This window comes from Leuresthes tenuis, unplaced genomic scaffold (assembly GCF_036924035.1).
Source record: "Leuresthes tenuis unplaced genomic scaffold, fLeuTen1.0.hap1 SCAF_24, whole genome shotgun sequence".
NCBI lineage: Eukaryota > Metazoa > Chordata > Actinopteri > Atheriniformes > Atherinopsidae > Leuresthes > Leuresthes tenuis.
This window is the reverse complement of record NW_027325378.1, coordinates 678,777-705,170: the sequence shown is the minus strand read 5'-3', so window position 1 is coordinate 705,170 and position 26,394 is coordinate 678,777. Positions and strand designations below refer to the sequence as shown.

Sequence of the window (26,394 nt, the reverse complement as noted above, 5' to 3'; positions counted from 1 at the left end):
TGCCGTACAGTGCTGCTGTACAGTGCAGCCGTACAGTGCTGCTGTACAGTGCAGCTGTACAGTGCAGCCGTACAGTACTGCTGTCGAAGGCGGACAGGCGGGATGTTGTGGACCTGATGATGCAGAAGTTTGAGCTCGAGGGAACCATGCAGGTGATGGTGAACGTTTTAAAGAAGAACGAGCTGGTGAAGAACTAAACGCCATGGCTGCAGAAACTGGAGGTCAGTGTCACAGAGAAACATTCCTGCTGTCTCTGAGCTGCAGGTATTAAACCGGAGGGGCTTCAGGTTGGACAGACAGACGGCACAAAAGTTCGGCCCAGATGTGCCCAACATCTGCAGTTTTCTTTACCCACTCTGCTCTTTGCATCTTTTCAGATGATGTACAAATCTGCCCCTAAAACCTCGAACAGTTTGTCTGGCACAAAGTCCTGAATGAACTCTGAGTTTCTGAAGTTTGTGAAGCGGTTCTGAACACGGTGGGTTTCAGAACAGGAAGCTGATTGGACTGACGTCAGCTTAGATGAGAAGCAAACAGGAGCAGACTGTCGTTCTCTGTTTGAGCCACAAGATGGAGGCAGAGAGTCGTGATGAGACAGAAAACACCCCAGCCTATCCCAGCTGTCATTGGGTGAGAGGCAGGTACACCTGGGCAGGTAACCAGTCCATCACAGGGCCACACAGAGACACCACCACGCAGCCTTCATTTTATTTATTTTTATTAAAAAGTATTAGAAAGATTTTTACCAGAATCCCATATTTTTTAACTTCAGTCTAATGTTTAATGTCTTAAAACTGTGAAAGTCTTTAAAAACTTGACATGTTACAACAGTTCCTTCAAAAACAGCTGCAGTCTGATCATCTGTGGTGGCTGATAAATGACCCAATACGATGAGTGATAAGAGTCCGAATGAGTCTCAGTTTGTACACGGATGATGTCTGAAGTGATGAGCAGAACCACAGCAACACTCACTGGATGTCAGTTTAATGTCAGAATTCTGCTACTCAAACCAAACCTTTTCATCCTAACTTTCCCTTCAGCTGTGGACTTTTTCCTCTGCTTTGATCTCAATCACCTGAACAAAAGAAACATCAGGAGCCAATCAGACGCCGCTGATCGGTTTGTGAAAAATCTCCACCGATGGTTTCCTGTTCTGGTCTGTTGTGTCTTTGGTTCATTCCACTGCAGTCAGTCCTCTACAGAAACAGGTCCAGGACGTTTTCAGCCAAGCTTAAGATAAACTGCTCCACACTAACATATCAGAATTGTTCATTTTTCCGCTTTGTTTCACCAGAAAGCAAAGCAGAACCATGTTTTACCCTCGTGTTAAAGGGTAAAACTGGTTCTGGTGAAGTCTTACAGATCCTCTCTGGGATCTTTGGGGGCAGGATCTGGGTTCAGGTTGGACCGGTCCCGACCAGCAGGTTTTATCTCTGGGTGAAGAGGGCTCCCAGTGTGATCCCAGCTGCTCCCAGTACAACCAGTCCAAACACTGTCCTTAGGGACCAGAAACTGACAGGAGGCCTGGACTCGTACAGCTCCACAAAGGCATCCTGGAAACGAAAGTGACAGGAAACAAAATTAATCATTTTCCCTGGTTTCCCAAACCAAACCCAGTCCAACGGTCATCAATAATTACTTTTGGAGTTCCTCAGAGCTCCAGTTTGGGCGCTTTACATTTTTCTTTTGTATAAAGCAGCACTTGTTCTGATTTTGTAATAACAACATGTTTATTTGTCCACTTGGTGGCAGCAGAAGGTAAACCACAGATCCGTCAGACATCCAGCAGGTTCTGATGAAGCTAACCATCATGTGGAGTCTTGTTTGAGTCGGTCTGGATTCTGGTCTCAGACGGTTCATGTTTTACACCAGGCGACATGTGGAGGATAAAGAGACGATGTTTTTAACCGAGTTTACCTACAATTTGTGTGTTTGGTCACACGACTAAGTCCTGCCGTGAAAACCCTGCATGTGTGTGAGATCAGTCAAGAGTTAGGAGTGTTGGGTTATTTCCCTGCATGTTAGTGTCTGCAGCTGTGAGTTTTAGACCTTTTGTCTTTGGAATGAACATTTGCACCGTTTTAGGGCTCAGAACCGGTTCCAGGGTTCGGGTTAGAAGCTGGAAGCAGGTTGAGGTTCAGGGTTGTGATAATGTAGCATGTCAGTGGTGGTCCTCACAAAGACAGCAGTCAGTGTGGTGTGTGTGCGTTGATGTGTGACTGTAATATGGTGATTAGGGGGGATCCCTTCTCTGAAGCTCGCCACACATGGCTGACGCATGGCGTCACATGATCAGTTACACTGATCCAACAGCAGCCCAACCAGGACTCCTGCAGCACAGAATACGAGTCTAAAACTACTGTAAAATCAGTCTAAAACTACTGTAAAATCAGTCTAAAACTACTGTAAAATCAGTCTGAAACTACTGTAAAATCAGTCTGAAACTACTGTAAAATCAGTCTAAAACTACTGTAAAATCAGTCTGAAACTACTGTAAAATCAGTCTGAAACTACTGTAAAATCAGTCTAAAACTACTGTAAAATAGGTCTAAAACTACTGTAAAATAGGTCTAAAACTACTGTAAAATCAGTCTAAAACTACTGTAAAATCAGTCTAAAACCAGCGTAAAATCAGTCTAAAACTACTGTAAAATCAGTCTAAAACTACTGTAAAATCAGTCTAAAACTACTGTAAAAGTAGAGTAAAACTACTGTAAAATCAGTCTAAAACTACTGTAAAATCAGTCTAAAACTACTGTAAAATCAGTCTAAAACTAATGTAAAATCAGTCTAAAACTACTGTAAAATCAGTCTAAAACTAATGTTAAATCAATCTAAAACTACTGTAAAATCAGTCTGAAACTACTGTAAAATCAGTCTAAAACTACTGTAAAAGCAGAGGAAAACTACTGTAAAATCAGTCTAAAACTACTGAAAAATCAGTCTAAAACTACTGTAAAATCAGTCTAAAACTACTGTAAAATCAATCTAAAACTACTGTAAAATCAGTCTAAAACTACTGTAAAATCAGTCTGAAACTACTGTAAAATCAGTCTGAAACTACTGTAAAATCAGTCTAAAACTACTGTAAAATCAGTCTAAAACTACTGTAAAAGCAGAGTAAAACTACTGTAAAATCAGTCTAAAACTACTGTAAAATCAGTCTAAAACTACTGTAAAAGCAGAGGAAAACTACTGTAAAATCAATCTAAAACTACTGTAAAATCAGTCTAAAACTACTGTAAAATCAGTCTAAAACTACTGTAAAAACAGTAAAACTACTGTAAAATCAGTCTAAAACTACTGTAAAATCAGTCTAAAACTAATGTTAAATCAGTCTAAAACTACTGTAAAATCAGTCTAAAACTACTGTAAAATAAGTCTGAAACTACTGTAAAAGCAGAGTAAAACTACTGTAAAATCAGTCTGAAACTACTGTAAAATCAGTCTAAAACTAATGTTAAATCAGTCTAAAACTACTGTAAAATCAGTCTAAAACTACTGTAAAATCAGTCTGAAACTACTGTAAAAGCAGAGTAAAACTACTGTAAAATCAGTCTGAAACTACTGTAAAATCAGTCTAAAACTACTGTAAAATCAGTCTAAAACTAATGTTAAATCAGTCTAAAACTACTGTAAAAACAGTAAAACTAATGTTAAATCAGTCTAAAACTACTGTAAAATCAGTCTAAAACTACTGTAAAATCAGTCTGAAACTACTGTAAAATCAGTCTAAAACTACTGTAAAATCAATCTAAAACTACTGTAAAATCAGTCTAAAACTACTGTAAAAGCAGAGTAAAACTACTGTAAAATCAGTCTAAAACTACTGTAAAATCAATCTAAAACTACTGTAAAATCAGTCTAAAACTACTGTAAAATCAGTCTGAAACTACTGTAAAATCAGTCTGAAACTACTGTAAAATCAGTCTAAAACTACTGTAAAATCAGTCTAAAACTACTGTAAAAGCAGAGTAAAACTACTGTAAAATCAGTCTAAAACTACTGTAAAATCAGTCTAAAACTACTGTAAAAGCAGAGGAAAACTACTGTAAAATCAATCTAAAACTACTGTAAAATCAGTCTAAAACTACTGTAAAATCAGTCTAAAACTACTGTAAAAACAGTAAAACTACTGTAAAATCAGTCTAAAACTACTGTAAAATCAGTCTAAAACTAATGTTAAATCAGTCTAAAACTACTGTAAAATCAGTCTAAAACTACTGTAAAATCAGTCTGAAACTACTGTAAAAGCAGAGTAAAACTACTGTAAAATCAGTCTGAAACTACTGTAAAATCAGTCTAAAACTAATGTTAAATCAGTCTAAAACTACTGTAAAATCAGTCTAAAACTACTGTAAAATCAGTCTGAAACTACTGTAAAAGCAGAGTAAAACTACTGTAAAATCAGTCTGAAACTACTGTAAAATCAGTCTAAAACTACTGTAAAATCAGTCTAAAACTAATGTTAAATCAGTCTAAAACTACTGTAAAAACAGTAAAACTAATGTTAAATCAGTCTAAAACTAATGTAAAATCAGTCTAAAACTACTGTAAAAGCAGAGTAAAACTACTGTAAAATCAGTCTAAAACTACTGTAAAAGCAGTCTAAAACTACTGTAAAAGCAGAGTAAAACTACTGTAAAATCAGTCTAAAACTACTGTAAAATCAGTCTAAAACTACTGTAAAATCAGTCTAAAACTTATGTAAAATCAGTCTAAAACTACTGTAAAATCAGTCTAAAACTACTGTAAAAGCAGTCTAAAACTACTGTAAAAGCGGAGTAAAACTACTGTAAAATCAGTCTAAAACTACTGTAAAATCAATCTAAAACTACTGTAAAATCAGTCTAAAACTACTGTAAAATCAATCTAAAACTACTGTAAAATCAGTCTAAAACTACTGTAAAATCAGTCTAAAACTACTGTAAAAACAGTAAAACTAATGTTAAATCAGTCTAAAACTAATGTAAAATCAGTCTAAAACTACTGTAAAAGCAGAGTAAAACTACTGTAAAATCAGTCTAAAACTACTGTAAAATCAGTCTAAAACTACTGTAAAATCAGTCTGAAACTACTGTAAAATCAGTCTAAAACTACTGTAAAATCAGTCTAAAACTACTGTAAAATCAGTCTGAAACTACTGTAAAATCAGTCTAAAACTAATGTTAAATCAGTCTGAAACTACTGTAAAATCAGTCTAAAACTACTGTAAAAGCAGAGTAAAACTGTTCTGAAAATCAGTGGAAACACATGAATTGAAGGATTTTGTCACATGCTTCTCTCAGCCAGGCCCTGAGCAGAACCTCAGCAAGACCAACAAACAGAACCAACAATGGGCCATAACAGGGCCGACAGGCGACCAAGAAAGGATCAACTGGGAAATGTCTCAGATTCAGTCTGAGTCACATTTCTCTGAAATAATGCATCACATAAGGGGATTTGTGAGTGTGTTGCTGAGTCAGGCCAACAGACCGTAATGAGTTCACAGCTGTTTTCTCAGCAGTGAACTCAGCTCTCACACTGAGGATATTACATGATTTCAGATAACCTCCAAACCGCCGATCGCACTGTAACTCGTGGTAGTATTAAAACACTAAAATGACTAAATTTAATATTCTAACTCCCGGTTGAGTTGATTTCGTTGATCTTATTTTGCTGAAACATCTTCAAGAAAGAAAAATGTCCAAACTGAAACTGAATGTCTTTTTTTTTTAACGATTTGTGACAACCTGAGGATAGTCTGAGGACAGTCTGGGGATAGTCTGAGGATAGTCTGAGGACAGTCTGAGGATAGTCTGAGGATAGTCTGAGGACAGTCTGAGGACAGTCTGGGGATAGTCTGAGGATAGTCTGAGGACAGTCTGAGGACAGTCTGGGGATAGTCTGGGGACAGTCTGAGGATAGTCTGAGGACAGTCTGAGGATAGTCTGAGGACAGTCTGAGGACAGTCTGAGGACAGTCTGAGGACAGTCTGAGGACAGTCTGAGGATAGTCTGGGGATAGTCTGAGGATAGTCTGAGGACAGTCTGGGGACAGTCTGAGGATAGTCTGGGGATAGTCTGAGGACAGTCTGAGGATAGTCTGGGGATAGTCTGAGGACAGTCTGAGGACAGTCTGGGGACAGTCTGAGGATAGTCTGGGGATAGTCTGAGGATAGTCTGAGGATAGTCTGAGGACAGTCTGGGGACAGTCTGAGGATAGTCTGGGGATAGTCTGAGGACAGTCTGAGGACAGTCTGGGGACAGTCTGAGGATAGTCTGAGGATAGTCTGGGGATAGTCTGAGGATAGTCTGAGGATAGTCTGAGGACAGTCTGAGGACAGTCTGGGGATAGTCTGAGGATAGTCTGAGGATAGTCTGAGGATAGTCTGAGGATAGTCTGAGGACAGTCTGAGGACAGTCTGGGGATAGTCTGAGGATAGTCTGGGGATAGTCTGAGGATAGTCTGAGGACAGTCTGGGGACAGTCTGGGGATAGTTTGAGGATAGTCTGGGGATAGTCTGAGGACAGTCTGAGGATAGTCTGAGGACAGTCTGGGGACAGTCTGGGGATAGTCTGAGGACAGTCTGAGGACAGTCTGGGGATAGTCTGGGGACAGTCTGAGGATAGTCTGAGGACAGTCTGAGGACAGTCTGAGGACAGTCTGAGGATAGTCTGGGGATAGTCTGAGGATAGTCTGAGGACAGTCTGGGGACAGTCTGAGGATAGTCTGGGGATAGTCTGAGGACAGTCTGAGGACAGTCTGGGGACAGTCTGAGGATAGTCTGGGGATAGTCTGAGGATAGTCTGAGGACAGTCTGGGGACAGTCTGGGGATAGTCTGAGGACAGTCTGAGGACAGTCTGGGGATAGTCTGGGGATAGTCTGAGGATAGTCTGGGGATAGTCTGAGGACAGTCTGAGGACAGTCTGGGGATAGTCTGAGGACAGTCTGAGGACAGTCTGGGGATAGTCTGAGGATAGTCTGGGGATAGTCTGGGGATAGTCTGAGGATAGTCTGAGGACAGTCTGAGGACAGTCTGAGGATAGTCTGGGGATAGTCTGGGGATAGTCTGAGGATAGTCTGGGGATAGTCTGGGGATAGTCTGAGGATAGTCTGAGGACAGTCTGAGGATAGTCTGAGGATAGTCTGGGGATAGTCTGAGGACAGTCTGAGGATAGTCTGGGGATAGTCTGAGGATAGTCTGAGGACAGTCTGAGGATAGTCTGGGGATAGTCTGAGGATAGTCTGAGGACAGTCTGAGGATAGTCTGAGGATAGTCTGAGGATAGTCTGAGGGCAGTCTGAGGGCAGTCTGAGGATAGTCTGAGGATAGTCTGAGGACAGTCTGAGGATAGTCTGAGGATAGTCTGAGGACAGTCTGAGGATAGTCTGGGGATAGTCTGAGGACAGTCTGAGGATAGTCTGAGGATAGTCTGAGGACAGTCTGGGGATAGTCTGAGGACAGTCTGAGGATAGTCTGAGGATAGTCTGAGGACAGTCTGAGGATAGTCTGAGGATAGTCTGAGGACAGTCTGGGGATAGTCTGGGGATAGTCTGAGGACAGTCTGGGGATAGTCTGAGGACAGTCTGGGGATAGTCTGAGGACAGTCTGAGGATAGTCTGAGGATAGTCTGAGGACAGTCTGAGGATAGTCTGAGGACAGTCTGAGGATAGTCTGAGGATAGTCTGAGGACAGTCTGAGGATAGTCTGAGGACAGTCTGGGGATAGTCTGAGGACAGTCTGAGGATAGTCTGAGGATAGTCTGAGGATAGTCTGAGGACAGTCTGAGGACAGTCTGGGGACAGTCTGAGGATAGTCTGGGGACAGTCTGAGGACAGTCTGGGGACAGTCTGAGGACAGTCTGAGGATAGTCTGAGGACAGTCTGAGGACAGTCTGGGGATAGTCTGAGGGCGGCTGAGTGGTCGGTCAGACCGTTTCAAGGATCGAAACAACCTTCAAACTGAAGAAAAAGCGCCTCAGAGTCCGTGCACAGACTTTCTGTTTGAAAGCCTCGATGGAAAATTTTGATACAGAATTCTGAGAAAGCAGCTCGGCTTACCACTGCCTGTGTTCTGAGAGCTGACAGCGCACACACGTGCACGCACGTGCACGCACACAGCTTCACCTGCTGCCGTGTTGGTGTTTTGTTCTGCACTCAGACTCCCCTGAAATGAGTCAAACCACCCAGTGCCAGTCTCCCTTTGAAAGTTAACCAAAAACACACCTCAGGTCAAGTCCTGCGTGTGTTTCTGTGTTTTCAGTTGATCTCGTGAGCGCCTGTCTTGTTATTCAGGTTGAACTGACTTCTACAGAAACAGTCTGTTAGCTGATCTGAAGCCCGAGGCGGAAATTCAACCACGCCGATTACCTGGAAAGATATTTCTGGGTAATACCACACAGAACTGACACACACGCAGATAAAAGGCAGCAGATAAAACTGAAGGAAACCACAGCAGCAGGACCGAATATGAACAGAAAGTAAAAGCTCCTCTCTGCTGCGTTCAGGGGTGCCTCTCTCCTGATCTGAGCCAAACATCTTTTTGGTTTTCGGTCAAACTTTCTTATAGCAGCAGCTGCATCTACTGTCAGTCAATCAGAGCACGAATAAACCTCATGTGACCATGTTTTCATAGCTGGTGCGGTTCTTCATGTGATCATGTCTCCTAACAGTCAGAAAGAGACACATCACATTTAAGGTTTCCCAGTGGTTAATATCAGTGATTTATAGTGATGACACAGTTTTTAAATGTTTGATTTTGGTCTCCTCTGAGAGGCAATGCTTGGCATTTTTCTCCAGAACAGTCTTTTCAGTGTGACTGGAACTGAGTAAAACACGTTTAAACACCCCGAAAAATTGATTTTTAGTTCAACTTGAACTATGTCTCACATGGTTTTGGTCAGAATAAGTTTTCCTCAGATGTCTGACCCCCAAAACGACCTTAGAGATGCTTTCGAACCACAGAAGGGAGGAAGTTCCCCGTCTTTTTCATCCATCCCACAGAAACTTGCTGCATCTCTGGAACGTTTTCTTCTGAAAACTTCAAAGCAACCAAGGAACAGAGCAACAGTGAAGTTGAGGATTCATGCAGCTGATATGTGATGAAGGAGGTGATTTTGACTCGTCTGTTAGAAAAGTTCTGACCTGCGATGTGATGCGAACAGACCTGAGACGCCCAGGTGGAAAATCTTTTATTTTCAGTGAGTCAAAACGTTTTTTTGCTGTTTGTTTCACCAGATTTTATCCTCAGTAACTCGAGAATAAAAAGCCTAAAATCATGACGCAGTGACAAACTTTTCTGAACATAATGTTTGAAGAGTTTCATCAACTATTTGATGCATTCAGTCACGTGACGAATCTCCAACATGGCAACATAGCGGCGAAGCTTATAAAAGAACAAAAACATGGGATCTATATGTCAAAGGCTTCAACTGTGAAACAGATGCAAAACGGCACTAAAATGACTCCACCGAGCCCAGCGAGCAACACAGATGCTAACATGGCTAGCATAGGAAAAACACTGAACTAGCTGAAATCAGCCGGTCTGACTTTGGAGCAGAGCCAGATCATATCGATATAAGACTGACTGGAATGGAAATGGCTGCACAAAGTAAAGTGGGGAGGATAAAACAGGACGTAATGATCGATGCAGCTCACATCGGCGAAGCCTGAAACAGCATCACTTTCCTTCAGGGTAAAACAGATCAGGGTGAAATCATGAAATCATGAAATGTGAAAGGCAGTCAGAAAGCTGAAGAGCTTTACTGATCGAGCGTTTCTCACTTTTGATCAATTATGTAAAAAAATATGAAATTCCCCAAAAACACTTCAGATATTTACAAAAACAAACACAGATTGTGTTTGTTCCACCGGTGAAAGGGTGAGTTTCTTTTCTACATCATCTTACAGCAGGGTGGGAGGCACCATTTTCTGTCAGGATTACATCATTCAGCGGATCACCAGGTTTCACTGGTTCAGTTTGTCTGTGGATATTTGGTGATTTCTTTTAAAAGAATTGTTTAAAATGTGTGTCTTTAACCAGTTTTAAACATAGATTTAAAGTAAAAACCATCCTAAAGCCAACATAAAACCCGTTTAAGATGAGTGTAAAACCAGTCTCATCTGTTTCTGCTGTGGATGTCCCCACATTTACAGGAAGTCCCCGTAAGTTGTTGTGCAGCCAAATGATCCCCATTATACACAAAAACAAGTACACACACACACACACACACACACAAAGTCTGCAGAGTTTTAGGGATTTTCTGCACTTTGCATCTCATTTGCATTCAAACCAAAATACTCTCCTCTCTGCCTGCAGGGACGCTTCGAATCGACACCCTGAACGGCTGAATGTGTTTTTCTATAGCCGTGATGTTCAAAAACAGGGAGTTCACCGTCTCTGTGGAAGTGGTCCAACATGTGTTGTGGGGACCAAATGGTGGACTCCACATGTTTAAAGGAACTTTTGAGGGTCAAAACATAGTTTTATGGTCAGAGTTAGAATTAGGTTACGTTAAAGAGCTAAAGACGTCATTATACCAATGGTTAATCACTACAGAGAGTGTGTGTGTGTGTGTGCTTTATCTGTCTTTATGAGGACCTTAACAATGAAAATCCTGGGATCGGTTTCAGGGCAAAGGTCAGAATAATTTCAAGTGTCCTCAATGACTCTGTGATAATGCTGATAGTTTCTGACCATTTATCCCAGTATTATGATCGTTCACTTAGATTCTTAAATCATGTCCTGGAAAACCTTCAAGGGCTGATCAGGGTAACTGGAAATGAAGAAATAGGACAAGAAAATGATGGAAGAAGAAGAGGAAATGATGGAAGAAGAAGAGGAAATGAAGGAAGAAAACAAGGAAATGATGGAAGAAGAAGAGGAAATGAAGGAAGAAAACAAGAAAATGATGGGAAAAGACAAGGAAATGAAGGATAAAGAAAAGGAAATGAAGAAGAAGAAGAGGAAATGATGGAAGAAGAAGAGGAAATGATGGAAGAAAACAAGGAAATGATGGAAGAAGACAAGGAAATGAAGGATAAAGACAAGGAAATGATGGAAGAAGACAAGAAAATGATGGAAGAAGAAGAGGAAATGATGGAAGAAAACAAGGAAATGATGGAAGAAGAAGTGGAAATGATGGAAGAAGAAGTGGAAATGATGGAAGAAAACAAGGAAATGATGGAAGAAGAAGAGGAAATGAAGGAAGAAGAAGTGGAAATGATGGAAGAAGAAGAGGAAATGATGGAAGAAAACAAGGAAATGATGGAAGAAGAAGAGGAAATGAAGGATGAAGAAAAGGAAATGATGGAAGAAGAAGAGGAAATGATGGAAGAAGAAGAGGAAATGATGGAAGAAGAAGAGGAAATGAAGGAAGAAGAAGAGGAAATGAAGGATGAAGAAGAGGAGATGAGGAAACACCAGGAGGAGATAAACCGAGACAAGCTCCTACCCATCCTCCGTTGTCTTGGATCCATCTCCGGATTGGTGGTGAGTTCAGGCTCTCCTCCATCCAGTCGATGACATCGTCCAGCGGGCCCCTCTCGCCTGCCTGAGCCACCTCGCTGCTCAAAGCTCCGCCCAGCAGCATCATGGCCACGATGCGTCCCCAGTTCACGCCGTCCCTGAACAGTTCATCCCTGATGGCTGCCAGGCTTCGCCGCAGGGCCTCGGCGCCACCGCTGCCCCAGCGCTGCAGCAGCTGGGCCGAAAGGTCGCGGTGAAGCCGCTGCTCCAGCTCATCGCTGGCGCCTCGCAGCGCCGCCTGCAGCCGGGGCGGGGCGCTCTGCAGGCTGTGCAGAGTGACATCAGAGGGTGATGAGGCGCTGCCACGCCTGCGCTGACGGCTCGCCCTGCGGGTCAGCGGGAAACGCCACGCCACACCTCTGCTGAGCAGCCTGTGGCGCAGGAAGTCCTCCACAATGTCGCGGCTGCTGTACGGCGCGGCCATCGCCCCCTGCGGGCCACAAGCTGATGTCACAGCACAGGATCACGGCATCACTCCTCAACTGATGACGTCACCAGGTCAGCAGCGCTTTACCCAGCTGAGTCATCCAGTTTACGTAATCGCGCGCAGCTGCTTCCCGGATGTGACGTCAGTGTTTATGAGGGTCTTCAAAGTGATCCAAAGTCAAAGTTTCCCGTCAGAAACGGCTCAAACTGGTTTTCATTATCAGTTCCGGTCATCCTGACATGATTGGTAACAGCCAATCGATCACCGGGTCACGCGCGCTCACGGCGTGACGCACGGACAGGAGCCGCTGTCGATCAGTAATCGATAGCCTATAAGAGCGGAGATGAAGACAGCACAACAACGAGCCGAGTGATCGGAGAGGTCCGGGTCTCTGAGGCTGCATGTGCTGCTCTCACGCGCACGAAGGTGGCGGTCACGCCCCCTCGCCGGGATTCCCCTCCAACGGTCCTGACGATGAGGAGGAGGAAGAAGAAGGCTGTGTCTCCCGGCAGTCCGGTTCTGTTCCGCTCCGTGCGTGTTCCTGCTCCTCCTGTCTCTGCACATGCACTCTCAATGCTGCTGGAGGCGCGCGCACATGAGCGCAGACGGTGAAATGACGTGTTTTCAGAGGCTGTAGAACAGGTCAGAGGGTTCTGGGAAAGTCCAGGAGAGCCACTCAGCGGAGACACTGAGAGTTATACCTGCTGTAGTGGGAGTTAGTTCGTGTGACCCGCGTGCGTTTAAAGCAACAACCCGCGCGGTGTGTATCTGTGTGTCTGCTGCCACCTGCCGGGTGTTACCGTCACTTACAGGTGAGCTTCAAGTCATTTCGACTCCGCTTCTGTTCTCAGCACAGACGAAACTTCATTAAACTGCAGCCGGAAGTTAAAATACGTCATAGAAATGAGACAAACTTTATTCATATGGCGCCAAATCACAACAAAAGTCATCTGAAGGCACCGGTTACAGTCCAACTCAAACCAATTTACTCCAACAGTGAGTCATCTCCAGCACCAGATACCCGAAAATACACTGAGAGAACGTTAGAATGCACTTATTCTTTTATTCAACACAAATGTTTTCACAGAAGAAGCAAAAAAGTACGGAAATTTATCAGAAAACATGAAGGATCTCTTCCCAAAGTAAGTTCAGTCCAAACTAAATCCACAATTTACTTTACTTAGGCCTCAGTTAGCATGTTAAAGGTTAAAGGTCATGAAAAATCCCAGAGCTACATCTCAGACTCTACAGGCCTCAGTTAGCATGCTAAAGGTTAAAGGTCACCCCAAGGTGAAAAAGCCCAGAGCTACATCTCAGACTCTACAGGCCTCAGTTAGCATGTTAAAGGTTAAAGGTCACCCCAAGGTGAAGAAGCCCAGAGCTACATCTCAGACTCTACAGGCCTCAGTTAGCATGCTAAAGGTTAAAGGTCACCCCAAGGTGAAAAAGCCCAGAGCTACATCTCAGACTCTACGGGCCTCAGTTAGCATGTTAAAGGTTAAAGGTCACCCCAAGGTGAAAAAGCCCAGAGCTACATCTCAGACTCTACGGGCCTCAGTTAGCATGTTAAAGGTTAAAGGTCACCCCAAGGTGAAAAAGCCCAGAGCTACATCTCAGACTCTACAGGCCTCAGTTAGCATGTTAAAGGTTAAAGGTCACCCCAAGGTGAAGAAGCCCAGAGCTACATCTCAGACTCTACAGGCCTCAGTTAGCATGTTAAAGGTTAAAGTTCACCCCAAGGTGAAAAAGCCCAGAGCTACATCTCAGACTCTACAGGCCTCAGTTAGCATGCTAAAGGTTAAAGGTCACCCCAAGGTGAAAAAGCCCAGAGCTACATCTCAGACTCTACAGGCCTCAGTTAGCATGTTAAAGGTTAAAGGTCACCCCAAGGTGAAGAAGCCCAGAGCTACATCTCAGACTCTACAGGCCTCAGTTAGCATGCTAAAGGTTAAAGGTCATGACAGCACAGTTAGAAAAAGACTGAACAAGGATGGCTTGTTTGGAAGGGCTGCAGGAGAAAGCCTCTTCTCTCTAAAAAGAACATGGCAGCACAGCTTAGGTTTGCAAAGCTGCATCTGAACAAAGCTCAAGACTTCTGGAACAATGTCCTTTGGACAGACCAGAGCAAAGTGGAGATGTTTGGTCCTAATGCACAGCAGCACGTTTGGAGGAAACCAAACACAGCATATCAGCACAAACACCTCATACCAGCTGTCAAGCACGGTGGTGGAGGGCTGATGATCTGGGCTGGTTCTGCAGCCACAGGACCTGGGCACCTTGCAGTCATTGAGTCCACCATGAACTCCTCTGGATACCAAAGTATTCTAGAGTCAGATGTGAGGCCATCTGTCCCACAGCTAAAGCTGGGCTGAAACTGGCTCATCAACAGGACAAAGATCCCAAACACAGCAGCAGATCTACAGCAGAATGTGTGAAAAAGAACAGAATCAAGGTGCTGCAATGGTCCAGTCAGAGTCCAGACCTCAGCCTGACTGAGATGCTGTGGTGGGACCTGATGATCGTTCTGCAGCTACAGGACCAAATATATACTTTGGAGGAAACCAGACAAAAAGGGAACATTCTTCTTTGATTTTATTTCAACTGTTTGTCTGTGGTGTTCAGTCCTGACCCAGAGTCTGACCCAGAGTCTGATCCAGAGTCTGACCCAGAGGTACAGAGCAGAGACAGAGGGCAGAGGTCCGTTTCACAGATAGAGGGGAAACTCTCGCCTGTTTCAGAGAGAAGTCACTTAAGCTCTCGGTCAGTTGCCATAGTAACAGACTCTATGAACCTAACCAGGTTTTCCTCAGTAAACCTCGAGTTTCTCTCCGCCCTCTTTCAGCCTCACACTGTTTGATTTCCTCATTCATTCAGTCAGCAGGCGAGTTTTGGTGTGGCCCAGTTCTTCTGGAAGTTCTGGAAGTCCGTCAGAAACAGCCGGAGGCGACTTTGGTCCCGAACCTGTCCTTTTAACGATGATCCCGTGGATGAAGCATTACTGCGCAGAGAATTAAACATGCGTCGGGAGACGGTTATCAGAGATGTTTTAGCATTTCCACAGTCCCGGTCCATCCTCTACACCCAGAACCTGAACTGCGTTTCTTTAAAGCTTTTTAACCGTGTCGGAGACGCAGAGCTGAGCTTTAGTTCCAGCAGGAGAGTTTTATAAAGTGGGAAGAAGAAGAAGGACATGGAAAGTTTCACAGGAAGTGAATGAAGCTGCTTACTGAACATCTCACTGAGAGAAGCTGAGGGGGGGGGGGGCTCCGGCTGCTGCCTGCTCTGTTAAAAAGGATGGGGGGGGGGGGGGCCCTCAGCCTCCAGCTGTAAAACATGATCATCATGAGGCGCCTCCATGCTGTTTGAACCATGTTTTTATATCTTAAGCTGCTGCTCAGAGCCTGAATCCTGCAGGATTTCACCTGAATGAAATAAATGAACCGTTCAAGCTTCCCTTTAATATTACTGAGATGCAAAAACTACATTAAACTCACGCGCTGACCCGAGCAGCGACTTTCATCACTTATATCATTATTAGTGGCGCTCTGCTCAGACTCTGCTCGTTTCCTGCCGTTTCCATGGCGACAGCGGCGCGCCAGAGAAATTTATCCTAATTAATCCTTTTTTTCATGTGTGGCGCGTGAGAACTTGTTGAAATGCGTGTGTCTCGCGCTCATTAGTCCGTTTCTTCGGCTTCAAAAAATCATTTTAAGTTTTTTATTCATCGATGTTCGTCCTCATCCTTTATAGAAGTTTGATTTTAGATTTTATTTATTATTTTATTATTATTTCTCTCAGATTCCGGGATTTACGGCGCTTTTCGCGTCACGTAAACACAGCACGTTCCGTCCCGGGGGGGTGGGGGGGGGGGTCAGCTGTGTTTCTATTTTCTCCATCTTTCCCTCCGACCCGGAACTGCTCCGACACGCGCACAAATGCACGCGCACACAGAGGGGACGGTCCTCTCATATTTCTGTCTCCGCCGCATCAAATACGAACCGCGCTCTGCGGGCCGAACCGAACCGGACCGAGCCGGAGCAGGACCGCAACATGTCCCTGCAGCTCCCCCCGTGCGTGATAGACTGTGGGACCGGGTGAGCGCGCGCACACAGCCCTGCTCTGAACATACGTGATGCTGATCAGTAACATGCATGACGTCACGCTGTCCTGTGCGCGTTTGTTGTTGTTTTGGTTGACTTTAAAGGGACAGTTCACCAAAACTAAGAAGAAGAAATGAGTGACGTTACTTTGTCCTGCTCAGCCCGAACCTTTCATTGAGGTTTATCTTAACCTTTAATTCACTCTTTATTCCAGCTGCACAGAGCAGGTTTTAAAGGATCCGGACAGAGTCCCAGAGTTCCTGCTCCATGTGGTTCAGGACGGATTACCGTGTCCCACCTAAATATGGAAGGCTGGTATCTGCTGTGCGTCGGGACCCAGAGCGCCACGGCGTCTGATCTGGGGTCAGCCTATTCTGGTGTGAATGTGGGACAGCTGCAGGAAGTAGAGCAGCAGCAGCTTCATGTGAATTCTGCTGAGCTCTCTGGATCCGAGGCTCCTGCTGCTGAACCCAAAGTTCTGCTCTTAACCTCAGGCCCACTCTGACCCACAGTGGCTCGGGGCTCTGTTTTCCACTGGGTTGTGGATTTGTGATGAGCTGGATTTGGACCTGGTTTAGAACCTTATGAGGGTCCGTTTTACCCTGGTTTTGGACCTTATGAGGGTCCGTTTTACCCTGGTTTTGGACCTTATGAGGGTCTGTTTTATCCTGGTTTTGGACCTTATGAGGGTCCGTTTTATCCTGGTTTTGGACCTTATGAGGGTCCGTTTTACCCTGGTTTTGGACCTTATGAGGGTGCGTTTTATCCTGGTTTTGGACCTTATGAGGGTCCGTTTTATCCTGGTTTTGGACCTTATGAGGGTGCGTTTTATCCTGGTTTTGGACCTTATGAGGGTCCGTTTTATCCTGGTTTTGGACCTTATGAGGGTGCGTTTTATCCTGGTTTTGGACCTTATGAGGGTCCGTTTTATCCTGGTTTTGGACCTTATGAGGGTCCGTTTTACCCTGGTTTTGGACCTTATGAGGGTCCGTTTTACCCTGGTTTTGGACCTTATGAGGGTCCGTTTTATCCTGGTTTTGGACCTTATGAGGGTCCGTTTTATCCTGGTTTTGGACCTTATGAGGGTCCGTTTTATCCTGGTTTTGGACCTTATGAGGGTCCGTTTTATCCTGGTTTTGGACTTTATGAGGGTCTGTTTTATCCTGGTTTTGGACCTTATGAGGGTCCGTTTTATCCTGGTTTTGGACCTTATGAGGGTCCGTTTTATCCTGGTTTTGGACCTTATGAGGGTCCGTTTTATCCTGGTTTTGGACCTTATGAGGGTCCGTTTTATCCTGGTTTTGGACCTTATGAGGGTCCGTTTTACCCTGGTTTTGGACCTTATGAGGGTCTGTTTTACCCTGGTTTTGGACCTTTTGAGGGTCCGTTTTATCCTGGTTTTGGACCTTATGAGGGTCCGTTTTACCCTGGTTTTGGACCTTATGAGGGTCCGTTTTACCCTGGTTTTGGACCTTATGAGGGTCTGTTCTACCCTGGTTTTGGACCTTATGAGGGTCTGTTCTACCCTGGTTTTGGACCTTATGAGGGTCTGTTTTATCCTGGTTTTGGACCTTATGAGGGTCCGTTTTACCCTGGTTTTGGACCTTATGAGGGTCTGTTTTATCCTGGTTTTGGACCTTATGAGGGTCCGTTTTACCCTGGTTTTGGACCTTATGAGGGTCTGTTTTACCCTGGTTTTGGACCTTATGAGGGTCCGTTTTATCCTGGTTTTGGACCTTATGAGGGTCTGTTTTATCCTGGTTTTGGACCTTATGAGGGTCCGTTTTACCCTGGTTTTGGACCTTATGAGGGTCTGTTTTACCCTGGTTTTTGACCTTATGAGGGTCTGTTCTACCCTGGTTTTGGACCTTATGAGGGTCCGTTTTATCCTGGTTTTGGACCTTATGAGGCTCCGTTTTATCCTGGTTTTGGACCTTATGAGGGTCCGTTTTATCCTGGTTTTGGACATTATGAGGGTCCGTTTTACCCTGGTTTCGGACCTTATGAGGGTCCGTTTTATCCTGGTTTCGGACCTTATGAGGGTCTGTTTTACCCTGGTTTCGGACCTTATGAGGGTCCGTTTTACCCTGGTTTTGGACCTTATGAGGGTCCGTTTTATCCTGGTTTTGGACCTTATGAGGGTCCGTTTTATCCTGGTTTTGGACCTTATGAGGGTCCGTTTTATCCTGGTTTTGGACCTTATGAGGGTCCGTTTTATCCTGGTTTTGGACTTTATGAGGGTCTGTTTTATCCTGGTTTTGGACCTTATGAGGGTCTGTTTTACCCTGGTTTTGGACCTTATGAGGGTCTGTTTTACCCTGGTTTTGGACCTTATGAGGGTCCATTTTATCCTGGTTTTGGACCTTATGAGGGTCTGTTTTATCCTGGTTTTGGACCTTATGAGGGTCCATTTTATCCTGGTTTTGGACCTTATGAGGGTCCGTTTTACCCTGGTTTTGGACCTTATCAGGGTCCGTTTTATCCTGGTTTTGGACCTTATGAGGGTCTGTTTTATCCTGGTTTTGGACCTTATGAGGGTCCATTTTACCCTGGTTTTGGACCTTATGAGGGTCCGTTTTACCCTGATTTTGGACCTTATCAGGGTCCGTTTTACCCTGGTTTTGGACCTGCTGTTGGGGCTAATTTTGCTCATGCTTTGGATCTTGTGCTGAATGTAGATTTTGACGGATCTGAGACTTGATCACTGCCTTTGAACTGGTTTTACTCTTGTTTTCGGGCTTAGCTTTGAGTTTGGACCTGTTCTGACCCACTTTTGTGTCCGTTTTCCAGTCTGTTGTAAATCTATCTTTGGACAGACTCTAATCCTGGCTGGTCTGAACTGTTTCTGGACTGTTTCTGGACTGTTGAGTTGCTGCTCTGTCTCTGTGTTTTGGGTTTTATTCTTTATGGGTTTATCTGCTGGTGGCAGCAGAAAAAGTCACATTATTTACTGCAGTAGAAACTCTAATAAAACACTTTAACCAATGGTATTCTTGCAGTGAAAGAGAGTATAAGTGCTATCAGGACAGTGTAGAAACGGTGTTTCTGGTTCAGAGTGAGCTGTTTATCGTCCTTTTAGTGATTCGGTTTGTTTGCAGAATAGAATTCTTTATAATAAGTCTTCAGATGTCATCTTCAGTTTAAAGTAAACTTTACGGAGCAGAAATCTGAACACGTGCTGTAACAGTTATTGTTAAATTACTGAAAATACAGGCCTTAAAAGCTGTTTGATCATTTTTATCAGAGAGATATTTAGTTTTAACAGAAATCAATTCAAATTTTTCATCTTTGTGGTAGTTTTTAAAACTCTGCACCTCAGTGTCAAAGGTCAAAGGGTTTGTGGATTTACTTTGGATTTAATTAACTTGAGAAAGGAATCCTGGTGGTTTTCTGTTGCAGATGAAGCTGAACAGGATAAGTTTCCATTCCCCTTCGCAGTCTTTTCCCTTTTGTGTGAAAGCATCGATTTAATTTACAGAATAAGAAATTCTCTCAATGCATTTTAGGGAAGTTCAACAGATTTGTCCTTCAGCAGCTGAGGGAAGATGTGCTGCAGATGACTTACCGTTAGGTTCTCAGAGGCCTTGTTTGGGCCCTGAACCAGATGTTGGACACTGTCTAAGGGTGCTTTTTCTGTCCAATCACAGGTACACAAAGATCGGCTATGCAGGAAACACAGAGCCACAGTTCATCATGCCGTCCTGTAAGCATCACTCACAGCAGTCTGCTGCAGCGTTAGTTAGGCCGCAGGAGAGGACGAACCCATCGAATGCGCTGCTTTTATTTGAGCTTGTGTCCTCCACCAGGCATCGCCATCAAGGAGTCGGCCAGCGTGGGCGAGCAGGCCCAGAGGAGGCTTGTGCGGGGAGTCGATGACCTGGACTTCTACATTGGAGATGAAGCTGTAGACAAACCCAACTATGCAACCAAGGTAGGAACAGGAGGATGTGTCCAGGTTAGCTTGAACGGGAATGAGGAGATGAGTAAACTGTGCTGCTGGTGTGTCGTTCAGTGGCCGATCCGCCATGGGATGGTGGAAGACTGGGACCTGATGGAGAAGTTCATGGAGCAGGTCATCTTCAAGTACCTGCGAGCCGAGCCTGAAGACCACAGCTTCCTCATGGTATTCTGCTGATTCTGGGTTAAAAAGCTGAGGCATCGGTGCTTTTTATGGTTTCCTGTAGGTAAAAACATGTCCAACGCCGGATCAGAGAAGAGGCTCAGTCAGATTCTTCATGGGGAATATCTGAGAGACGTCTTTGAACAAGTTCCGGAGATTCTTGGGCAGGTTTTTAGGTTTCACAGATCTTTGAGGAGCCCGGAGATTCTAGCCGAGGTTTCAGAGTTTCAGGAGGTTGTGATGATGGTGAAGATCGAAATATTACAGAGCTCCATAAGACCCTTGAGAGGGTTGTTCAGCTTCAAATTCAAGGAGTTCCTGAACTTATTGAAAGGTTCCAGCACTGCTTGAGGTGGTTATAGATCTTATGAAGGTCCTTGAGGGTCTGGAGGGCCTGGCTGAGACCGTTTTAGTGGTTCTTTGAAGGCTTTGGGGAGGTTTTCCAGGCCGTTAACTGTGTCGTTCAGATCCTTTATTATGTTCAAAATGTCCTAGATCATTATTTACAAATGGACCACCTTTAATGTGTGTTTTGAGGGGTTAAAGCAGCCCTTAAGATGGTTGTAGTGGTGCTACACCTGAACACGTGAGGAGGCTGTATTATTCCCTTTGAAATGGTTCAACGAGAGATTTCTAGGTCTGAGAGGGCCTTTATGGGGTTCTGTAGAGTTAGTGGAAGGTTATATTAGCATAAGATTAACATGTTCTCTGAAGCCATAGCTACACAACAATGTGTGTGTGTGTGTGTGCACGTGTGCACGTGGGCAGACGGAGCCTCCGCTCAACACCCCAGAGAACAGAGAGTACCTGGCTGAGATCATGTTTGAGACCTTCAACATCCCTGGACTCTACATCGCTGTACAGGTGAGCCGGACTCAGCAGGTTCTGAATAGCCTTGAACAGGCTCCAGGACCTCCTTGAGTAAAGCGTCTCCCTCCATCAGGCGGTTCTGGCGTTGGCGGCGTCGTGGACGTCCCGGCAGGTGGGGCAGAGGACTCTGACCGGCATCGTTATCGACAGCGGAGACGGAGTCACGCACGCCATCCCCGTGGTGAGACTCGCACGCTTTGAGCAGCTGTGGGTCGAAGCCTTCCTGATCTCTCATTGGTTGCTTTCTCTCTCAGGCTGAGGGCTACGTGATTGGCAGCTGTATAAAACACATCCCTATAGCAGGGCGGGACATCACCTTCTTCATCCAGCAGCTGCTCAGAGACAGAGAGGTGGGGGTTCCTCCAGAGCAGTCGCTGGAGACCGCCAAGGCCATCAAGGTGCCTCCTCTGATCCTCCTTCTCCAGCCTTTCTTATTTCTCAGCTCTTCTTCATGGGTTTTTGTGCTTCTGTTTGTAGGAGCGTTACTGTTACATTTGTCCAGACATCGTAAAAGAGTTCACGAAGTATGACTCTGACCCGGGAAAGTGGATCAAACAGTACAGAGGAATCAATGCCGTCAGTAAGAGTGCCTTCCACATCGATGTGGGCTACGAACGCTTCCTGGGCCCCGAAATCTTCTTCCACCCCGAGGTGACGCCACACTAATTCTGTTCTAGTTTAGCTCTGCTGCCAACAAAATAAACACTAAACAGCGTAAGAATAAGCATTTAAACCAAACTGGAACTACAGAGGAGAGATTATGGAGCCCTGAGGAACCCCACAGCTGCTTTACAGGCTGCTCTGCTGCCATCTGGTGGAGAAACAACTGAACAGGCTCAAATGTATTTGTTTGGAAATGTTCTCTGAAAGGTGAAAGTTATTGATCTATTGTTAAAGCTGGAAATAAAAACAACCAACAGACAAAGATTAGAAAAGTTAAAACCTCACAGTTTAGTTTAAATTAGAAACTCATTTTACAGACAGATGTAAAATATTTGTCCTTGTAAATGTGTGTTTTCCAGTTTGCGAACCCAGATTTCATGCAGCCCATCTCTGATGTCGTTGATGAGGTCATCCAGAGTTGTCCAATTGATGTGAGGAGGCCGCTGTACAAGGTACGTCCCGCAGAGACATTCTGTTTGGATTTCATGTTGAGACACATGAGGGTCCACATGATGAGGTCATCAATAAAGACCAACGTGTGTTTTCAGGATTATTCTGAGCAGAAAATCAAGTCCTGAGCTGCAGCTTCTGCTAAATCAGTTCCTGGTTATTCCTCCCAACTCGCCCACATGTAGGTTATCTGCTCTCTCACCCTCTTTAACATAAACTGTACAAGGAAGGAGAGATCAGGTCTAACTTCATTGCTGGATGATGATAACAGTTTGACTGTGAGTCACATCATCCTCACGAAAACATCAGGCGGAAACAGGAAAAGGTTTCAAGTAAATGTCTAAAGTGATCAGAGGGTCTCCATGATGAGATGAACTGAAGCTACAGCTGGGTTCTGCTCCTTATCTGAGGGTAATTATCCTTGGATATATGGCGGTGAATGAATGGAATCACTGGCACAAAGCAGGTCATACCCCGGTACCATAGGTGGCGCTGTCCCCATTTCAGCTATCGCTAATAGAGCCACTTCCTGTTGACGTCTTCACCACCAACAACAACAAACTCAGGCATTCAGAAAGATGCACCAAATGTCCTCCTGTCAAGCAAAACAGATCAGCATCAGTCTGGCATAACTGACCCACTTCATAGAAGGAAGGAAGTTTCCATTTTAAACAAAAAATAAATAAGCAACCACTTTCTGAGCATCCGATATTTATTTAACACATTTTAACACATTTATTTATCCCAACATAAATGTATTGAACTGATGAAGCCGTCACAGACAAGACAATCAAGTTATGGTGCAATAGCAACATTTTGAATTCTGCCTGTTTTCTCTCAACAACAATAATGAACTTACAGCATTTTCATGGAAAATAAATGAAATGCAGTAACATCTGTCTAATTTTAACTTGTTTTAAAACAGAAAACAATCTGTCACATCACAACTCAAGAGTTAAACATTTCAGGAAAAAAAAGAAATGCTAAATAATCTGACAAAATACACGGTTTTAATCCTAAATGATGGGGAAGTGCATGTTTAAATTTGCTTGATTTCATTTGGCAAACACATCTTATTCTGGCATTTTCTGGACTTTGGAAAACTGCAAACTGGTGAAGAATATCGTCGAAATCAAGGACAAGTTCATGTTGGATGGTGAAGGTGCAGAGAGCCGAGTCTGTGGCATCGTGGTCCTCACTCCCTAAATATACCCCTATCCCTTACTGGTGCCGGATACTGGGCAGCCCGGTTCTGGAAGGCTTCAGGTCCCGGTAGATCGCCTCCTCCTGGAGCTGCTCATGTTAAAGTTAAACATATAAGAGAGAGATAAGAAGATATTCTGCTTCTGCCCTCACTGCCCAGGGGCCCAGGGTCCAGGGCAAGTGCCCAAATGGTTAATCCGGCCTTGCATGTAAATAAATACATAAATCCAGCCTTCCACTGAGTGTTCAGCTGTTTAATTCACACCTGGTGGCAGAAATTTCTTCAGCTTCTTTCAGAACAAAAGATTTAAAGCGGAAACAAAAGGCTTCTGAAGTGCTGCTCGGTTCTGATCTCATATCTGTGCTTCTTTTCAACTTTCATGCGTCTTACTTTGAGAAAACAAAGAAAAGGAACAAGTTGAAATATAAAAATATATATATATAAAAATACCAAACATGACATCAAAAGCAGAAATAAACCAACAAACATCAGTTTTTAAAGTTCATTATGTTAATTTAGCAGATGCTTTTATCAACAATGTCAGCTCAGGATTCCTGAAGCAAACTCCTCAGAGTTTCATCTGAAGTTAAGATTTCTGAGCTACGAAGTTAGCATGTGTTCGGGATGATGTAGAAACCTGTTTAACTGTGTATTTGTAGAAAAACTGAGCATCAGCTGCTCGGTCCTTCGTGACTCATTCAGACAAAATGTAAACCTCAATAGTCTCAGCCAGCCAGGACTCAGTGGAAACTACGTGAATTGTTTGTGCTTCAGAACATCGTGCTCTCTGGAGGATCCACCATGTTCAGAGACTTTGGGAGACGGCTGCAGAGGGACCTGAAGAGAGTGGTGGACGCCCGGCTGAGGCAGAGCGAAGAGCTGAGTGGAGGGCGGATAAAGGTAAAACGCATCAGAATGCTGGGTTTCACCAGAACTGACCTGGAAAATCTGCAAAATAAAAGAGTTTTTAATGTATTTACTGCCCCCTCAGTGTTGGAGGATCATTTATGACCTGATTATAGGTCAGATGTTCTTTACTCTGCTGCCACCAAGGGAACAAAACCTGTAAATGTGCGACTGCTTCTAATTTAAAGCTTCCATCTTCAGTAAAACTCCCTTCTTCCTGTTCCTGGGAGTTTATATCAGGGTGTCTGAAGTCAATCCTGGTATTTATTTAGTTCTACTTTGTTTGAAAAGTCTAATCAACCCTAACCCTGAAAACAGTTCAAAATAAGGGCTCAAAACAGGTCTGAGACAGACTGTGCTTAAACCAAAAGGTATTTTTGCCAAAGTCTTACTCATATCTCAATAAAACCTCAGAAAAAAAGCCTAATTTGACACCTTTAGAACTGAGGAGACCCCACAACAGAACCCTGAGGAGCTCCACAGCACGTTACAGGCTGTTTTAACAGGATTATTTGAAAACTAGGACAAAGGTGGTCATTAAAACACATTTTTGGACTCGCAGAAACGCAACAGAGACATTTTGTGTTTGTCAACATGACATTTTCTGTGTTTTTGCAGCCGAAGCCGATTGAGGTTCAGGTCGTCACGCATCACATGCAGCGTTACGCTGTCTGGTTTGGAGGCTCCATGTTGGCGTCCACGGTAACTAGACTCAGATCATTTGTTATATACATGTGAGGACCATGATAAGCCACCATTAATACTTCAAAACGAGACCTAAACCTGATCTTAGCTTTGCATTAAAACCTAAACTGTCAAACAGCATTTGTAGCGTAGCTTAGCTTAGCTTCCTCTGTCTTTTTGTTTGTTTACACTGTTTGTTTGTTGTTTTGTGTCTGTGCTGCAGCCGGAGTTTTTCCAGGTGTGTCACTCCAAGAAGGACTATGATGAAATTGGCCCGAGCATCTGTCGACACAACCCCGTGTTTGGCATCATGTCCTGATGGCGGCGGCAGCTCCACAAGGCTAGCCTGTTAGCATGTTAGCCAGCTAGTCACCAGCCACTTAGCTGTTAGCTTGTTAGTTCTTTTCCCCGCTCAGTTTTTAACCTTTCAGGCTACTAGCCTTTTAGCAGGTTAGTTCAGTGGATTGAAGGTCTGCAGAAAGTGAAGCACAAAGTTAGTTAGAAAATGGTGAAAACAAAGTTTTATTTTGATAAATTTACCTGAAAATGAACAGAACTGTTGACCAGAGTCCAGCCTGTTTTGTAGCTGTTAGAAGTCAGATTTAAACCCGCACATGAAACTAATTTTTGGACTCAGAACCTTCCTGTTCTGAGCTGGTTTCTGCGTCTTTCTGATGGAAACTATCACAGACCACAGCTCAAATCCATCAGGTGTGCAGATGAAACGCAGGTGAGTTTAGATTAAAGGACAGGTTTTATTTGCTGGATTATTTGTATTTATTTTGTTGTTGTTGAGCGTGTCGCTGTCAGAATGTTTATATCTGAAAACATTGGACTGAATCTGAAATCTGAACTAACTGCATGTGAAGTTGAACTCTGACGTAAAATCAATCTGAGCAGAGCTCCATGATCTTAGCAGGAAGTAAATGTTTACCTGAGGAAAGCAGCAGCTGCTGGTTTGGACCTGACTGTGTGAGCAGAAGATGTTAGTTTGATGCTGATCTACTGTCAATAAACCTATTGATCGCAGTGAACCGAGTCTGTTCTCTGACTGCAGCTCAGGTGTTATCGATCCATCCGGTGCTTTTAGGAAGAGTTTGGAACAACAAACTGATTTGTTACAGGTGGAACGGGCTCTAATAGGCCGTCAGTTCACTTCACTTTTATTTTGAAGATTCAAGCCTATCAAATACAATCCATTACATTACAAATGACTCCAGTACATACAGGGTTAAGGTTAGCCAATTAAAACAGTTGCCGAGTTAAGGAAAACAACAAATTGCACTTCTCTCTGATCCTGAGCTGCACGAGGCGACTGTGGAGAGAAAAAACTCCCTTTAACAGGAAGAAACCTCCATCAGAACCAGAACCAGGAAGAAACCTCCATCAGAACCAGAACCAGGAAGAAACCTCCATCAGAACCAGAACCAGGAAGGGTCCATCTGCCTGGACCAGCTGGGG

The 26,394-nt window shown here is 44.1% G+C and overlaps 2 protein-coding genes across 2 annotated transcripts; one reads left to right on the top strand and one right to left on the bottom strand.

Moving 5' to 3' along the window:
• Positions 1-757: 757 nt before the first annotated feature.
• Positions 758-12,548, bottom strand: LOC140284965 (apoptosis regulator Bcl-2-like). The gene is made up of 2 exons (XM_072379027.1): positions 11,436-12,548; positions 758-1,553 (listed from the first exon to the last, which is right to left on the bottom strand). The coding sequence occupies exons 1-2, from the start codon at positions 11,931-11,933 to the stop codon at positions 1,428-1,430; spliced, it is 624 nt and encodes a 207-aa protein (XP_072235128.1). The 5' UTR covers positions 11,934-12,548; the 3' UTR covers positions 758-1,427.
• A 3,262-nt stretch (positions 12,549-15,810) lies between these two features.
• Positions 15,811-25,968, top strand: actr3b (actin related protein 3B). The gene is made up of 12 exons (XM_072379021.1): positions 15,811-16,030; positions 19,684-19,739; positions 19,843-19,967; positions 20,049-20,159; positions 20,925-21,020; positions 21,100-21,207; positions 21,281-21,424; positions 21,504-21,677; positions 22,049-22,141; positions 24,118-24,243; positions 24,868-24,951; positions 25,157-25,968. Exons 1-12 carry the CDS (start codon positions 15,987-15,989, stop codon positions 25,250-25,252), a joined length of 1,257 nt encoding a protein of 418 aa, XP_072235122.1. The 5' UTR covers positions 15,811-15,986; the 3' UTR covers positions 25,253-25,968.
• Positions 25,969-26,394: the final 426 nt, after the last annotated feature.

Coding starts and splice junctions, on each gene's coding strand:
- LOC140284965 (XM_072379027.1), bottom strand. CDS start 11,933: ATGGCCGCGCCGTACAGCAGCCGCGACATTGTGGAGGACTTCCTGCGC. Junction 1,554..11,435: donor TCCAAGACAACGGAGGATGG/GTAGGAGCTTGT, acceptor TTTCGTTTCCAG/GATGCCTTTGTGGAGCTGTA.
- actr3b (XM_072379021.1), top strand. CDS start 15,987: ATGTCCCTGCAGCTCCCCCCGTGCGTGATAGACTGTGGGACCGG. Junction 21,678..22,048: donor AAATCTTCTTCCACCCCGAG/GTGACGCCACAC, acceptor TGTGTTTTCCAG/TTTGCGAACCCAGATTTCAT. Junction 22,142..24,117: donor TGAGGAGGCCGCTGTACAAG/GTACGTCCCGCA, acceptor TTTGTGCTTCAG/AACATCGTGCTCTCTGGAGG.